Genomic DNA, 18161 nt, shown 5'->3' with positions numbered 1-18161 from the left:
ATAAGGGAGTGTAGTTCAGCAAACAGTGTTTAGCTGCACTACCAAGTACACTGTTAAAATGAAGTGCTTTGTAACACAACTAGTTGAAACTGAGCTGCCACCAACTTGAAGGAGACGAAACCTTAATTTTGCTGGAGTATTGTAACACATTATCCTGAGATGTTTTGAAACAGTACATGGTGTGTTGTAACACCACTTCATCAAGTGTTGTGCAACACCTTGCCAGGGACTGGGAGCACTCACAGGAAAAAACTGGGAGCACTCACAGGAAAAAACTGTTTAGGTGTTTCGAGTCCTGTTTAGTGCAGAATTACATACCTTCTCTTTTGGTGTTTCCTGACTCTAAAGCTTCTTAACACCCATCTGATGTTTTGAATCCTGTCTAGGGCAGAATTATACAATGGGCGGGTCTAATCCTGAATGGTGAAGTTTATCAGCCAGTTAAATCATGAATCAGCTGGCATCATTTTTATGGATATACAAAGAAATGGGAAAACAAAACGAAGTGCAGCTAGTTTGCAGTCTTTCCAGTTTCAGTTTAAAGTTAGTGTTAGCTGTGTTGTTGGCTAGCTCCTCTGAACAACACTGTCCGTACAAGAGAGCACATTTTCTATGCCAGGTGAAATCGCGCCTCTTTAGGTCTATGTTATGGATGAATCCAAATAAAATGTCACTAAAGTTAGAAAACAGCTTAAACAAATGCAGCTACTGTTATTATCCTGTCTGTAATGTTTGACGTGACTGTAAATGAGCCGTAGTTGGCTAGCTAGCAAGCAAGGTATAAGAACGTTGCCAGCCAGTATGGCAATGAAACATTTAGAACGAACGACTGGGTCGCACCCATAGATACAGAACAAAAAGACTGAGCGATTGAGTCGCGTCTCCGTCAACCGAACCAATTGAACAAACGACCAGCCGGCTTGGGTAGCAACCCTAAATTTGTTTTGCGACTATGTCTTGTGGAAGGAAGAAATAGTATGAATAAATTCATCAAAATAACGTTCATGAAAATGTCAAATTATTCTAATACGTTGGTAACCCGTTGTATAAACTGATAATGCCCTCGAAGTCAGTGTTTTTAGGATAAATTGGCACGGTTTGCAGGCCTGAGACGAACAACACCTGTGCCAATATATCCTCCAAACACCGGCTTCATGGGCATTATCAGCAACACAACATGGTAGCAGCACAAAATATGGTACAAACATTGGGCACAGACAACAGCACAAAGGGCAAGAAGGTAGCGACAATACATCACACAAAGCAGACAACTGTCAGTAAGAGTGTCCATGATTGAGTCTTTGAATGAAGAATTTGAGAACTGTCCAGTTTGAGTGTTTGTTGCAGCTCGTTCCAGTCGCTACCTGCAGCGAACTGAAAAGAGGAGTGACCCAGGGATGCACATTTCAAAGAAAATGATCAAACCATTGAATACAATCAGAAAATGTTTTTCGAATGGGGATGATTGCATGCAATGTTTGAAATTATAAATTAAGTCTTACATACCTGTGACATGGTGTTTTCTGTCAGACTTTTTAATTTTTTTTTATGTTTACCTTTGTTTAACTAGGCAAGTCAGTTAAGAACAAAAACAACATTTTTACCTTGTCAACTCTGGGATTCGATCTCACATCCTTTCGGTTACTAGTCCAACGCTCTGACCACTAGGCTACCTGCCGCAATCATGTATCATCCCTAATCAGAATACTTTAAAAAGGTCTTTATAAAATTGAACATGTATTGAACACCATAGTTGTTGACCTATTGAACCCTCTAGGAATGTTGTTCAATGTAATTTCAGAAAATTAAAAAACATTTAGAATGCAATTAAATAGTGATGGACCAGTACATACGGCCTGTAGTAATAATTAGACTAGTGTTAAAACATCCATACCATAGTATATGACAGGAGACACTCAGACAGCATGCAGGAAACGATTTCACAGGGAGGTAATTGGAGAATCAGTGTATCAATGTGCGTTAAAGCCCGGGCTCCCATTTGCTCCAGAATTCTACAAATTTGCACCTGACGTCAGCAATGAACAGAAGCATCATGCTGTTAAATTCATTCAGTATGGTGTTTTGACAAAGCAAGTCTAGTAGGCTTAAGAAAAGGTGGACAGGACTGATTTCGATGAGTACAGCCCAATTCACAGTCAGGTGTTATGCCACATTCGCAAGGACCGTTCACTTATGAGCGCTCAGCATTTCGGAGACCCGTGTAGTTTATTGTTGTCTGCGCATATTTGACAACCAATTGAATTACCACCTGGGTAACGGCACGGCTGGACATGACCAATGTGGTATTATGGAGGCTAAATAACAGCATCTTCAGGTAACTTCCCGGGGCTTTCAAGCAACATACCTTAAATCCAGCAGCACACTGACAAGGTAAGAACTTGAAATAGCCTTTACTCGTCTTGTTGCATGCGAAATTGGGATTCAATAGTTCTGTAGTATCGAGTTTAAAAAGCTGAATATGCACGAGTTGGTATCGAATCATTTTTATGTCAATAAAATAACTTTTGCTGTTCATTCAAGCACCACTGGGGCTGATGCTTCTCGGGAATAATGATCCAATTGAGCGCTGATCCTGAAGTCTTGCACTACTAGACCGGGCTATATGCCTCAAATAAACCAATTCAGGATTCCACGAAACATTTGCAAAAATCTGAACCACGGAGTTTTGTTTTGTCAGGATAGCCTAAATAAAAATAGACCCCACATAATATCAAATATCACCTCAGTTCCACTGAACTGAAAAAAATATAGGCGGTGGGATTAAAGTTATTCACAGCAGGTGTGACAAACTCCGCTGCAAAACTTTAAGACCCATCAAATCCGAGTTAACACATACCTGCAATTAATTACCTTTCAGAGTTGACGTGTTCTTGCTTTTGAACGAAGTTAAATTGTATCGTAAGTAAAGACATTTCAATTAAACACTCAGGGTGACTGATTTAAAGCAGTGTTCTAAATTACGCGTTATGGTCTTGTGGAAACCCTACACTTTACATTAAATATCCAATTTGATAGAGTAGCTGCATTGACTTCTGTCAAATAAATCCATCGAACACTCATTTGGGGCGGCAGTGGTTAGAGCGTTTGACTAGTAACCAAAAGGTTGCAAGATCGAATCCCCGAGCTGGCAAGGTAAAACTCTGTCGTTCTGCTGTTAACCCACTGTTCCTATGCCGTCATTGAAAAATAAGAATTTGTTCTTAACTGACTTGCCTAGTTAAAGGGGGGGAGACAAATGTAGAGCCCGGTTCAATCAGATGCGCTTGAGTTTTGCGCTTGCAGTTAGTTGTCAAATCCATAAACTGCTCCCGGCATTATACCTAAGTGGACGTTGCCATTGGCTGGGCAGTTGCATTATTAAAATAAATCCAATGCATCCTTGTTTACAAGTTGAACACAGATGTGTAATCTACACCTCAATTAGGCTGATAGAAATACATTTTCGTTTAATGATTTTCAATTTGAGCGTCATTATTTCTATAGGCCTATAACCTACACGTTCTGAATTTCTAACGCGAGTGGGAGGGTGTGACTTCATTAATCACAAGAGCAGGTGCTCGCCGATTGGAAAGCTCCTCCAATGCAGTTCCACATCCCACACCGCCAAAACATCAGCTATGGGGGTGTCAGCTATTGCCTGTTAAAGAGCAGCAGTAAAAACTAACAATATATACAGGTGGGTGCCAGTACAGAGTCAATGTGCTGGGGCACCGGTTAGTTGAGGCAGTAGGTAGAGTTAATTCAAGTGACTATGCATAGATGACAACAGTGGTTGTGTTAACATGTGAACTCTAAATTGAATACATGTGAAAATATGGTTTCACATACAGAGAATTGGATGTACTCATCTCCTATCCTGCCACTCAATGCCTTGCAACAAAAATAGTTCCTAGTCATCTTTCTGTTAACAATACAACTCATACAACACTGGTGTGTGTATGGTCATGGATGTTCTCTGATTTACTTGCATGCAACACTGAGGGGGAAAAGGTAAACTTGCCAGTAAACCTCATAGTACACCAAGGTTAAAACAGACTGGACATGTGAGGTATTCAACCTTTCTTGGTATTTAGTATTTTATTAGGATCCCCATTAGCTGTTGTGAAAGTAGCAGCTACTCTTCCTGGGGTGCACACAACATGAAACACATTACATCACTTCTTTTAATAGAAACAGTCACTCTCCTCAACTCTTAGCCAAGAGAGACTGGCATGCGTAGTATTTATATTAGCCCTCTGATTACAATAACGAGCAAGACATGCCGCTCTGTTCTGGGCCCCCTGCAGCTTAACTAGGTCTTTCCTTACATCACTGGACCACATGACTTGGAGGATGAATGGATGTAGATCATTTATTGAAAGCAGCTTGTTTTGATGTAGTCAACTCCACGTATTGGTGAGAGAGAGGGTATTGATCATGTTCAGTACAGCTATGTACTCTTTCTATTCTCTTCTATTTCAGATGGGGGCGTTTGCGAGCATTGACGACATTGCATTCCATTCAAACATACCTGTGGCAGCAGATATAACAGTAGCCATAGTGTATGCAGTGTTTGGTAAGTAAGCTCTCTCTTCAAAAAGGATTCACTTACACCCCCAGTTAGCCACATGTGACGGAAAACAGAGCCACGCTGCTTTAATTCAAATAAATGTACTGTAGGCAGAAACGAGAGGATGAAGCATCTTATTGTACTGTAACATGACCTACTCTATCAGTCAGCTTCCTGCTGTGAGGATAATTCTGCTTCAGCTGAGACATGTTCACCAACTCAACATGATGCCAGACTATACAGTGGGACTAAGTGTGTGTGTGTGTGTGTGTGTGTGTGTGTAAGAGTGTGGAGGGAAGCTGTATTCCCCAAGACACACAGAAATACACGTGTGTCTCATCTTGGCTTCTGAAAAGAGAGGGCGTTAGTTCTGTCGATGGTTGAGTTGTGCGCCAAGGCCACAACGCTGTAGAAATCTTACCCAGATTGACTAGCTAGCTTTCCACCAAAGGCTTTGATCTTGAAAGCATTACTGGAAACTTTTCATATCTAATATAGCATTAAGCTCTGAAGAGATCTGATATAACATCAGTGTCTCTGAACACTTCACTTAATATTCCTTCTGAACACTGGGATTTTTTATTTTTTTTTCAAACATGTTCCTTAACTGTACTGTTTTTAGGCATAGAAATATTATTACTAGAATGGACATACCCCCAGACGATGGCCATTTGACAGTACATCCATTCCTGTTCTAGTATTTTTATTTCTACATGTGCATAGTTGGAAGTTTACATACACTTAGGTTAGAGTCATTAAAACTTGTTTGTCAACCACTCCACACATTTCTGGTTAACAAAATAGTTTTGGCAAGTCGGTTAAGACATCTACTTTGTGCTTGACGCACAATTGTTTACAGATTATTTCACTTATCACTCACTATCACAATTCCAGTAGGTCAGAAGTTCACACACTAAGTTGACTGCCTTTATAACAGCTTGGAAAATTCCAGAAAATGATGTCATGGCTTAAAATGACAATTTGAGTCAATTGGAGGTGTACCTGTGGATGTCTTTCAAGGCCTACCTTCAAACTCAGTGCCTCTTTGCTTGACATCATGGGAAACTCAAAAGAAATCAGCCAAGATCTCAGAAAAAAATTGTAGGCCACCAAGTCTGGTTCATCCTTGGGAGCAATTTCCAAATGACTGAAGGTACCACCTTCATCTGTACAAACAATAGTATGCCAGTATAAACACCATGGGACCACAGTCTTGTTACCGCTCAGGAAGTAGACACGTTCTGTCTCCTAGAGATGAATGTACTTGTGCAAATCAATCCCAGAACAACAGCAAAGGACCTTGTGAAGATGCTGGAGGAAACGGGTACAAAAGTATCTATATCCACAGTAAAACGAGTCGTACATCGACATAACCTGAAAGGCCGCCCAGCAAGGAAGAAGCCACTGCTCCAAAACCGCCATAAAAAAGCCAGACTACGGTTTGCAACTGCACATGGGGACAAAGATCGTACTCTTTGGAGAAATGTCCTCTGGTCTGATGAAACAAAATAGAACTGTTTGGCCATAATGACCATCGTTATGTTTGGAGGAGAAAGGGGGAGGCTTGCAAGCCGAAGAGCACCATCCCAACCGTGAACCACGGGGTGGCAGCATCATATTGTGGGGATGCTTTGCTGCAGGAGGGACTGGTCCACTTCACAAAATAGATGGGTTCATGAGGGAGGAAAATTATGTGGATATATTGAAGCAACATCTCAAGACATCAGTCAGGAAGTTAAAAGCTTGGTCGCAAATGTGTCTTCCAAATGGACAATGACCCCAAGCATACTTCCAAAGTTGTGGCAAAATGGCTTAAGGACAACAAAGTCAAGGTATTGGAGTGGCCATCACAAAGCCCTGACCTCTCCTATAGAAAATGTGTGGGCAGAACTGAAAAAGCGTGTGCGAGCAAGGAGGCCTACAAACCTGACTCAGTTACACCAGCTCTGTCAGGAGGAATGGGCCAAAATTCACCCAACTTATTGTGGAAGGCTACCTGAAAGGTTTGACCCAAGTTAAACAATTTAATGGCAATGCTACCAAATACTAATTGAGTGCATTTAAACTTCTGACCCACTGGGAATGTGAAGAAATAAGATGAAATAAATCACTCTACTATTATTCTGACATTTGACATTCTTAAAATAAAGTGGTGATCCTAACTGACTTAGGACAGGGAATTTTTACTCGGATTAAATGTCAGGAATTGTGAAACTGAGTTTAAACGTATTTGGCTAAGGTGTATGTAAACTTCCGACTTCAACAGTATAAGCCTCTAGTTGGTGTCCTCAGCTGTGTCTGTCTCTGTGGTAATTCTCACAGCAGGCTACTGAGTGGTATCTCTCTCTGGTCTGCAGGCATGTGCTCTCTGTTTAGCAACAGCACACTGCTATACGTCTCCTACAAGAAGAAGCACCTGCTCAAACCTGCTGAGTTCTTCATAATCAACCTGGCCATCAGCGACATGAGTCTAACCCTGTCCCTCTACCCCATGGCCATCACCTCCAGCATCTACCATAGGTACTGTACACACCTGTTTACACTACATAGCCAAGCCTAGCAAATATCTACCACATGTACTGTACAAATAACAGTGAAATAAGGAAGTACCCAGGCCTGGTACTGTATGCAATTTTACACTCAAGTCCAGCCAAGCCGAACTGTGCTGACCTGGTTACTTATCCACTAGAACCTCCTGGAAAGAATCAAGTGAAAAGGAAATGTCCAGGCCAGCACAGTGCAGTTCGGTTCAGCATGAAAGACACCTTACAGTACTGCCAAGCCACAGTAACAGCCTATTGGAGAGGAAAGGCGTCACATGTGACTGGCTCCTGTACTTCAGACAGAGATGGAGGAAACGGTAGTGTTTTGACTGAAGGCTTTGATGTCTAACGCTGGCCATGTGCCACCACACTGTGTTAAGGCAGATTAGTGAAGGTGTTGGGTTTGTATTAAACTCTTCTTTCCAATTGTCAAGGCTCAATTAGAGATCTGGTTTGGTCGTGTGGTCACAGGTGCTGTTTTATACTATTTCTGGAGTGCTAAACAAATGACTAGTGTTCCATCTCCGACTCTTTCTTTCTGTCTCGGTCATTCTCACATTCAATTTCTTCCTCCTTTTCTTCTTTCGCTCCCCCTTGCTCTCTACCCCTCTCTCTCCTCTCTCAGGTGGCTGTTTGGGAAAACAGTGTGTTTGATCTACGCGTTCTGCGGCATGTTGTTTGGAGTCTGCAGTCTGACAACTCTCACCCTGTTGAGCATGGTGTGTTTTGTGAAAGTATGTTATCCTCTCTACGGTAAGTTATCAAAGAGCCTGGCCCTAGTCTTGCCCATGGAATTGACATAGGATTAGTACATTTCAAAACTAAGTGGGTGACTTGATTTATTGACTGAAAATTTAAGAACTAGATAATTCCACAGTGACCGAACACTCAGCCACTGCTTTGATGGCTAATGAGTCTACTAGCGACTAGCCGACACTCAATTAGTGTGGCTTATGATGTTGCCAAAAAATGGTGCTATTCAGTTTTAAATTCTGAGAATGTCCTTTTTTGCAATAGTACTGAAAAATTGCATCTGCTTGGATGTTTTAGCTGAGATTAACCAATTTGAACAATTGTTATTCATTGCTGTTCTTTTGAAATGTGGCCTAGTGTGTAATATAATGGGTTAGTTATCCATATATTTAGTCAATCCCATGTGCACTATACATATCCAGGCCTGGGAATGAGGAAATAACCCCTCGGAGCATTAAACAGTTCAGAAAAATGTGTACTTCTCAAAATATTACCCTATGACATGTTCACTTTGAGAAACATCATGTTCCTCTGCAAATCCACCACCGGAATCTCTAATGATGACCATGCTACCCTATTAAAGGTGCAATATGCAGAAATCATGTTGCCACTCCCTGGTTGCTAAAATTTGAATGGTTTGCCTAATTTCATTTTATGATAATCATTGCACCATCTAAAATGCTGTGAATATATATTTTCAATAACCCAAAATATTAAATATTCAGCTGTTTGAAGCTGGTGTACAAAACTGAAAGTAAAAGCCGCTAAAATGAAACAGAAAGCATAGAAAAGATGGATGGATTCTTAGACTTGTTTTCTATGCGAATGACAGATCTATAACTCACATTTTTATGTGAATAGGGTCGGGTCGCCAAAAAAGTTACATATTGCAGCTTTAAACTGACTGTCCATCTCCCCATCCATCCGTCCATCCATCCAGGTAACCGGTTCAACCCCGTCCACGGCCGTCTACTGATAGCCTGTGCATGGGCTTGGGCCCTGGTGTTCGCCTGCTCCCCTCTGGCCCACTGGGGTGAGTATGGTCCGGAGCCCTACGGCACAGCCTGCTGCATCGACTGGCGCCTGTCCAACCTGCATCCCGTGGCCCGCTCCTACACGGCGGCGCTCTTTGTCTTGTGCTACATTGTGCCCTGCTGTGTCATTGTGGCGTCCTACACGGGCATCCTGATGACGGTCCGAGCCTCCCATAAGGCCATGGAGCATCACGAGGCCCGGCAGACCAAGATGAGCAACATCCAGGCTGTTATTGTGAAGGTGAGCATGGTGTGGTTTCACAGGGGTACTGTAAAGCATACTGTGACAACTGTTGATTTTAAAAAGGGATAAATACATTTGATTGGTTGATCCATTTTGTGAAAGTAATTAAATTGCCTATTGTATACTCACAACTAGGGCCACTTCATGTATTGTAATAGGTTTGTTTTTGGACAGGGAATAGGAGAATGGCACTATACAGATGTATTGTGTCTGGGTTAATGTTTTTCTTTCACCTTTATTTAACCAGGTAGGCTAGTTGAGAACAAGTTCTCATTGTCATGAATAGGATGCTCAGTCAGTACGCTTTCAAGACATTCCCTCATTAATACTGCAGAAAATGGCTAACAATAATGATGCTTCATTTTGTCCTCCCTTTTTGCTCTCTCTCTCCTGCATTACTGTGTTCCTGTAATCACCCCATAAGAGCTTTATAAGAGCACTCATCCTCTCCGTCCTGTACAGTATGTGCCAATAGAACACACACACACACACACACCTTCCCCTTGCTACCAGCCCTGCTTCAGGGGGGACGGCCCCTGCTCATCCGTTCATACCTGTGATTATTGGTGCAAATCTTATTGGGAAACACACTGGCTGGGGACCCTTCTCCGAGGCTTGATTCCAACGCTATCTGCATATTAAAAAGAGGGTCTAGGAATCAGAATAAAACTAATTTGGAGGAACAAAGCGATAGGACAGATCTGCTGGGAGATAATCTACTAGCCATCCAAATCAAAAGCATCTCAGAGACAGGGGACTCTTTGTAGCGCTCAGCCCCATCGCTCTCTGTTTCTCTCTCCAAAAGTAATCTATATTCTTAAGCAAAATTCTGGATCAATTGGTTTTCAAACAGCTACATTCTTTAAGTGACAACTGTATTTTAGAAAAATTCCAATCAGGTTTTCGGGCCCACCACAGCACAGACAGCCTTAAAGTGGTAAATGATCTTAGAGCCAACACCGATGCCAAACAGCTCTCTCTCCTTGTACTGCTGCATTCGACACTGTTGACCATCATGTCCTTCTGGACAGACTGGAGAGGTGGGTTGGCCTCTCCGGTCCTGTTCTAAATTGGTTTCAGGACCTGTTTTTTTTGTCACCCTTAATGAACATAACTCAAAAGCATATCGCATGTGGCGTTCCACAAGGTTTGATTTGGGGTCTGGTACTGTTCAGAAAGCACAGCATTCATTTTCACGCAGACAATACATGGCTTTACATTTCTGTGTCACCAGAGGATTTTAGCTCCACGGATAAATTAGACTGTATATGTGATTTAAATACTGGAAGCTTCTCCAGCTAAATCAAGACAAGACTGAGGTACTTATTGTTGGAGCCAAAGCACAGGGAGAGTCAGGTCATGTCTGGTCTACCCAAGAAAGCTATTGGTACACTGCAAAACATACAGAATTCTGCAGCACGGGTACTGACCAAGACAAGATGGAGAGCACACATTACACCGGTTTAAGGTCTCTGCACTGGCTGCCTGTGAGTTTTATACCTACTTTTAAGATTCTCCTACTGGTTTAAATCAATCCACGATTGTGCATCCCAATACATGTCAGACATGCTTTTACGTTACAGTGCATTCGGAAAGTCATCAGTCCCCTTGACTTCCTCCCACGTTTTGTTACAGCCTTATTGTAAAATGTATTAAATCGTTTTTTTTACTCAATCTACACACAATACCCCATAATGATAAAGCAAAAACAGGTTGACATTTTTGCAAATGTATTAAAAATAAACTGAAATATCACTTGCATAAATATTCAGTACTTTGTTGAAGCACCTTTGACAGTGATTACAGCCTCGAGTCTTCTTGGGTATGACGCTACAAGTTTGGGATACCTGTATTTGGGCGTTTATCGCATTCTTCTCTTCAGATCCTATCAAGCTCTGTCAGGTTGGATGGGGAGCGTTGCTGCACAGCTATTTTCAGGTCTCTACAGAGATGTTCGATTTTGTACAAGTCGGGGCTCTGGCTGGGCCACTCAAGGACATTTAGAGACTTGTCCCGAAGCAACTCCTGCGTTATCTTGGATGTGTGCTTAGGGTCATTGTCCTGTTGGAAGGTGAACCGTCTCCCCAGTCTGAGGTCCTGAGCACCCTGGAGCAGGTTTTCATCAAGGATCTTTCTGTACTTTGCTCCATTTATCTTTCCCTCGATCCTGACTAGCCCCCCAGTCCCTGCAGCTGTTGAAAAACATGCTGCTGCCATCATGCTTCACTGTAGGGATGGTGCCTGGTTTCCTCCAGACGTGACGCTTCACATTCATGCCAAAGAGTTCAATCTTGGTTTCATCAGACCAGAGAATCTTGTTTCTCATGGTCTGAGTCCATTTGGTGCCTTTTGGCAAACTCCAAGTGGGTGTCATATGCCTTTTACTGAGGAGTCGCTGCCGTCTGGCCACTCTGCAACACTCAACCAATCAGGCCTTTATGGTAGAGTCGGTTGTCCTTCTGGAAGGTTCTCCAATCTCCAAAGAGGTCCTCTGAAGCTCTGTCAGTGACCATTGGGTTCTTGGTCACCTCCCTGACCAAGGCCCTTCTCCCCTGATTGCTCAGTTTGGCCTGGCGGCATAGCTCTAGGATGAATCTTGGTGGTTCCAAACTTCTAACATTTAAAAATGATGGAGGCCACTGTGTTCTTGCAGACCTTAAATGCTGCAGACATTTTTTGGTACCCTTCCCCAGATCTGTGCTTCGACACAATCCTATTTTGGAGCTCTACAGACAACTCCTTTGACCTCATGGCTTGGTTTTTGCTCTGACATGAACTGTCAACTGTGTGTCCTTAGACAGGTGTGCCTTTTCCAAATCATGTCCAATCAATTGAATTTACCACAGGTGGACTCCAATCAAGTTGTAGAAACATCTCAAGGATGATCAATGGAAACAGGATGCACCTGAGCTCAATTTTGAGTCTCATAGCAAAGGGTCTGAATACTTATGTAAATAAGGTATTTCCGCTTTTGTTTTATACATTTGCAACAAAAAAAAATGAGAAACCTGCTTTTGCTTAGTCATTATTGGGTAATGTGTGTGGGGGGGGGGGGGGGGGGATATTTAATACATTTTAGAATAAGGCTATAACAAAATGTGAAAAGTCAAGGTCTGAATACTTGCTGAATGCACTGTGTGTATATGTTAATTATTTTTTTATACATTTATTTATTTTTATAGTTGTCTAAAATTCACAAGTTTTGAAAAACTCACATGCTTCTATAACTCTCCTCCCCTTGGAATGAGCCGAAACAACAAAAAAACGAATCTCCAATATGGAAATGTAGAGTCAAAATAAATTGAGCCAGAGTAACACACTGGCTGAACGCAAAACTTATTGACTGCTCACCCTCAAAGCTTTTACTTTTTTTTTTTTTTTTCCAAATCTGTGAACTAGGCCATTTATTAGGTGTGAAAAATACTCCTCAGCAACCCCCGGCCATGCCGTGATCCATACAAAAACGCTTCACCTATATATTTTTTTCTCTCTCCATCCAATCAATGGCAGTCAGGTAGGCTCTGATGTCCCTTGCTTTAAACCTTGATGTTAAAAGAATCTCAATGGCCTGTTTCAATCATTTTATCCTTGGGAGTCAGCCAGTTGTGTATGGAGTGCAATCTGCCAATAGACCTTGTTGAACTGTTTACATTTGCACTCTCTTTCCTTGCCCCCCTTTTCAATTTTTTCTTCTCCAGCTGAGTGTCGCTGTCTGTATCGGTTTCTTCGCAGCGTGGAGCCCTTATGCTGTGGTGTCGATGTGGGCAGTGTTTGGACACATGGATAACATCCCACCTTTGGCGTTCGCCGTGCCTGCCATGTTTGCCAAGTCCTCCACCATCTACAACCCCATTATCTACCTGCTGCTCAGGCCTAACTTCCGCAGGGTGATGTACCGAGACCTATTGAGCCTTCGCAGGGCCTTTCTGAAGGGCTGCCTGTGCTCCTGCTCCCAGGGCGCTGTGGTGAAGTGCCACTCCCACTCCGTGGTCCGGGTCGGCCTCCAATCGTTCTGCAGACGTCCGGGCCACGGCCAGTCCTGTTCCCCCACCTCATCCGCCCGCCAAGCCCTCGCCGGGTCCAGAGGTTGCACTAGCGCCTGCGAGAAGTGCAGCGATGCCTTCGAGTGCTTCAGACACTACCCAAGAGGTTGCCACGGCGGCACCAACATCCCCAGCTCCTCAGCCAACGTTTACGCACCTCAGGATCAGTTCTCAACAGAGCCCCAGCTGCAGTCGATGACGCAAAAACAGATGCGGAAGCAGAGGCGGCAGCAGAAAAAGCAGGAAGCGTGTCATAAGCAGTCCCTGCGAGCCACCATGCACGGCAAAAGGACCTCTGAGATCGACAACCTTCAGATCAACTTGGAGATGGTGCCGGGACACGCTAAAGTTGCCTGGCCCTAAAATGTTATATATTCTTTCTGGTTTTATAGTTTTTTTTTTTTTACATCTATGGTATATATTTTGCAGTTGATGTATAAATAAATTCCATAATGTAAAATATGTTTTCTGTCAAGATATTCAGACAGTGACTCTTGTTAAAACATACTACTTATTAAAAACCTAGGTTGTCCCTCAGGGATTCATGTGGTCTGGAGGAGATTACAGTGGAACAGAAGTGAAGGACCTGATGGATTGGGAAGAAAACCACAGGTACAATACTGTTTTCTGTGTGCGGTAATAATTGGTTGGACACATGACAATGGAAAGCCCAACCAACTTTGACATCAGTCCAACTTCCTCTACACACCAATTCAAACCATTGTTTACACTTTGCTAATGCAGGTACATGGATGCTGGAGTTCTAATGTAGATAACAGGTTGGTTTAGTACAGTGTGGCTTTACTCAACATGAAACTACATTGTTGTCTGGATGTATAAAAGAGATTGATGAGAGAGAGATAATCAAACATATGTATATACTGATACTTTTCAAGAGATGACAATAGACGAGTGAATTCGCTACTCACTCAACAATAAAATAACAAATTCAACAACTGTGTATAAAAGTGCAACACAGAGGGGAGAGCGTGAGCAAGGCAATTAAACAAATACAAATTGAGCAACTGTAGATAGTCCAATTCAAAGTGAACGGGAGAGTGGGGAGGACAAAACAAGCAGAAACATGTGTTTTCTGGTATTGACTCATTGTGTGTGAAAACTGGTTGTTAAATATGCATGACAGTCATCTGCATGTGATGTCTTCCATCACACAGGTCCCCCCCAAAAATATCTACAAGCTGTCGATTCCCTCCAATCCTGTTACAAAGCAATTGAACCTTCCTCCTGTTTTCCACAACTGAACTAACTTTGCCATGCACCTTCTCTCTCTGGCTAACTATTGAAATCTGGTGTTTTAATCATTCATTTAATTACTAACTTCCTATTTGAGAATATAATGATGCAAAGATAAAAAATATTGCTTTGTAGTCTTGGTTAAAGTAAACAGTTGTACTTAGAGTGAATCATTTGGGTCCAATTGAAACCATGTTGATTTAAACAACCTTAAAATTGATGGATATAATTATTGGGTGGAAAACCGACGCTAATCCATGCTTGCATTAGCTGATCTATTCATCAGTCATTCATGCAGAGATTAATTTGCTCCTGTTTGTGAAGGGAATTCATGAAAGCAACAGGCTCCAGCCTTGATTAGAATATTAGTATTACAATATGGGAAGGTTGCCAGAACATAAATCAATGTCTTTAAACAATGTGTTGATCTTATCGCTTCCTTATCCCTAATCCTTTTTAAAACATTCAATTCAAAGTGTTTCACAGCAGCAGCCATGTGGTGGTTAGAGTTGGTCCACTGGGGTTGGATAGATCTGGGATTGGGTGAGTCCGACCCCCGAGGAGAAGCTTCTTGAACACAGCCGCTCTATTGTCTTCTAATCTCATGCATCTGGGCTCTACCCACGTTTATTTTGCTGTCTGAGCAAACTATTTCATAATCTGGGCTCTACCCAAGTTTCCGTTGTTGCTGCCTAGGCAAGCTAGTTAATCTAGGCTCTACCCAAGTCCTGTTCTGTTATTGCTGACTGGGCACACTAGTTCGTCATTAGGGGCGGGGCCAGGAGTTTGTCCGTGACAGGAAAAACAATCTTGTCCCCATGCAATGTAGAATGAGAGATCCACATTTAACACAAGTGTTAGTGTTAAAGAACAATACCCAGTATCATGCAAAAATTCATTTCCAGTAAAGTAAATGTTTTCTTCACTACAAGGACTGAGGTTTGTTTAGTGAGTCATGGACTACAAACCACTAGATTGCTTCAGACGTGAGCATAATTATGAAAACTCACCTTCCTGGAACAGACTTTATTTAACAAGACAGTGAAAAGTGCCACCACCAGCTCTTTTTGAGATACCGCTCACACACATACGAGTAAAAACACATACGAGCACGCACCATAATAAACACTTCACTGACACGCATGTCCAAGAGCAGACATTAACCTTTTACTGCAGTGTGCTAAATAAGGGTCACATGTTTTCTTGGTAGATTTGTTTAAGACTAATTTGAAACAAAAGTATACACCTCACACACATGGTTATGGGCTTACAAAAAATAACTCCTTGTACCATGTCAAATATAGAGTTGAAATGTATTCAATTTTGAGTTTGCGTCCCGATATTACACTTGTATATACTTTATCACAGACGACTCAAAAAAAAACAACTGTTTGACAACACTGGCATTTCAGTGTTAAAATGTTTTATTAGTTATGAAAAATATGAATAACATTCCACCCATGAGGCCACTAGGTCATTTGACTGCAGGAAAGGCTATGGCAGAAAATAGACCTGCAATGCATGACTCCTGATCTGTATTACAAACACACTACAACAATTCATTTAAACTAGCCTACAGACAGAGGATTTAATAACAATGGCTCATTGGTAGGACCTTTAATCTGTCGAATAGGTAATTGCCTCAATTCGTAAGCATTCATATTTCATTTGCCGTACACTGGGAGAAAAAAACGTCCATGGATGGATAAGAAAATGCTTGACTGGCAGCTGTATCTGGATAAAGAGTGTAAGGTTGGAGTCCTCTGGTGCGGCTAGTTCGCCATGATTATGAAAGGAACCTGGCAGGGAATACATAGTCTACTGTCCTCTAGCAGAGAACAGGGCGACAGCAACATCTATATTGGTCACATGCTTGTTGTCTGTCTACTTGTCTGTTCTGTTCTTAGAAAGCTACTTTACATGGTGTAATTTTGTACTAATGCTGACCCAAATAATCAACATCTCTAATTTGAATGATTGCACGATTAGTTTAAATCAGAGTGCGTTGGTGCTGGGCTAGAACAAATGGCTGCACACACATAGAATTAGTTCATATTATTTCTATGTGCATGACTGCAAACCATGTAGCTCTCCTAGACCAAGGTCAATTATACTAGCAGAATTATAATGACAGAATTCCACTCCTTTGGTGCTCATACATTTTTTTCCAATAATTCACATTTTTTGTTGCGGAATGATTCTTTTCTTGATGTAGCGAACTGGCACAAATTAAGATTCTATACCTTTTAGTAGAGTTCTCAATCAGCCTGCTTACATAAAATAAATGAGCCCGAACCTGGAAAAAAAAGCCTGCTTTCTAGAAAACAGTATATTGATTTTAAACTTTTGTTGAGAACAATGCAGCAGAGGCGAGTGGCAGCAGAGTGAGGAGACAGCCATTGTGCCAAGAAAAAACACAGAGCGAGGAAAACTCACTTTCGTTATAGTCAACTGAATGATGACAATATTGGAATAAAGTAGGCTAATGCAATTGAAGGCATGTATCAAATTGTTGCTTACTAAAACTCCCAAAGTCATATCCAACCAATATACTAATTTACAGCAAAGTCGTGTGTGGTTACCTCAGAACCGTTTTGGTTGGGCCAGCGCCATCGTGCTGCTTTGAGACAAGCATGCAGACTCATCTTGATAGATTTTTCACCGAATCTCCTTTTGGATATTTAGTCATAATTAGCCTGGCAAAAATGTTAGCTAAGTTGAGGTGGGTGCTCAAGATAATCTTTATTCTAGCTGATCAGAACATTTTATTAGCATGTTATGTAGTTTTTAATTTTTAATTGAACCTTTATTTAACTAGTCAAGTCAGTTAAGAACAAATTCATATTTACAATGATGGCCTACACCGGCCAAACCCGGATGACGCTGGGCCAATTGTGCGCTGCCCTATGGGACTCCCAATCACGGCCGGTTGTGATACAGTTTAACAAGTGGATTTTGCTCTTCCCTCACGTAGTAGCCAGATTGGACCAATCGGCCGGCAAGATAAGACCAGTCGGCGAGCCAGATAGGTCCAGTTTCAACTTCAAATCAAATTTTATTTGTCACATACACATGGTTAGCAGATGTTAATGCAAGTGTAGCGAAATGCTTGCACTTCTAGTTCCGAAAGTGCAGTAATATCTCAAACTTATTCTAACAATTCCAGAACAACTACCTAATACACACAAATCTAAAAGGGGTGAATGAGAATATGTACAAGTAAGTATATGGATGAGCGATGGCCGAGCGGCATAGGCAAGGTGCAATAGATAGTATAAAATACTGTAACACGTGATAAGTAATGTAAGATATGTAAACATTATTAAAGTGGCATTATTTAGAGTGGCATTGTATAAAGTGACTAGTGATTTGGTCTCAATGTAGGCAGCAGCCTCTCTGAGTTAGTGAATGCTGTTTAGCAGTCTGAAGGCCTTGAGATAGAAGCTGTTTATCAGTCTCTCTGTCTCAGCTTTGATGCACCTGTACTGACCTCGCCTTCTGGATAGTAGCGGTGTGAACTGGCAATGGCTCGGGTGGTTGACGTCCTTGATCTTTTTGGCCTTCCTGTGACATCGGGTGCTGTAGGTGTCATGGAGGGCAGGTAGTTGCCCCCGGTGATGTATTGTGCACACCGCACCACCCTCTGGAGAGCCTTGAGGTTGAGGGCTGTGCAATTGCTGTACCAGGCTGTGATACAGCCCGACCGGATGCTCTCGATTT

At 42.0% G+C, this 18161-nt stretch overlaps 1 protein-coding gene across 1 annotated transcript; it reads left to right on the top strand.

Annotated features, from left to right (window-relative positions):
* Window positions 1-1802: 1802 nt before the first annotated feature.
* On the top strand, window positions 1803-18089 carry LOC129813980 (opsin-5-like). The gene is made up of 6 exons (XM_055866672.1): window positions 1803-2391; window positions 4483-4576; window positions 6928-7090; window positions 7739-7866; window positions 8807-9141; window positions 12843-18089. Exons 2-6 carry the CDS (start codon window positions 4483-4485, stop codon window positions 13548-13550), a joined length of 1428 nt encoding a protein of 475 aa, XP_055722647.1. The 5' UTR covers window positions 1803-2391; the 3' UTR covers window positions 13551-18089.
* Window positions 18090-18161: the final 72 nt, after the last annotated feature.

This window comes from Salvelinus fontinalis, chromosome 17, assembly GCF_029448725.1.
Source record: "Salvelinus fontinalis isolate EN_2023a chromosome 17, ASM2944872v1, whole genome shotgun sequence".
NCBI lineage: Eukaryota > Metazoa > Chordata > Actinopteri > Salmoniformes > Salmonidae > Salvelinus > Salvelinus fontinalis.
Note: the sequence above shows the minus strand (reverse complement) of the source record. Positions and strands in the feature narration are given on the sequence as shown.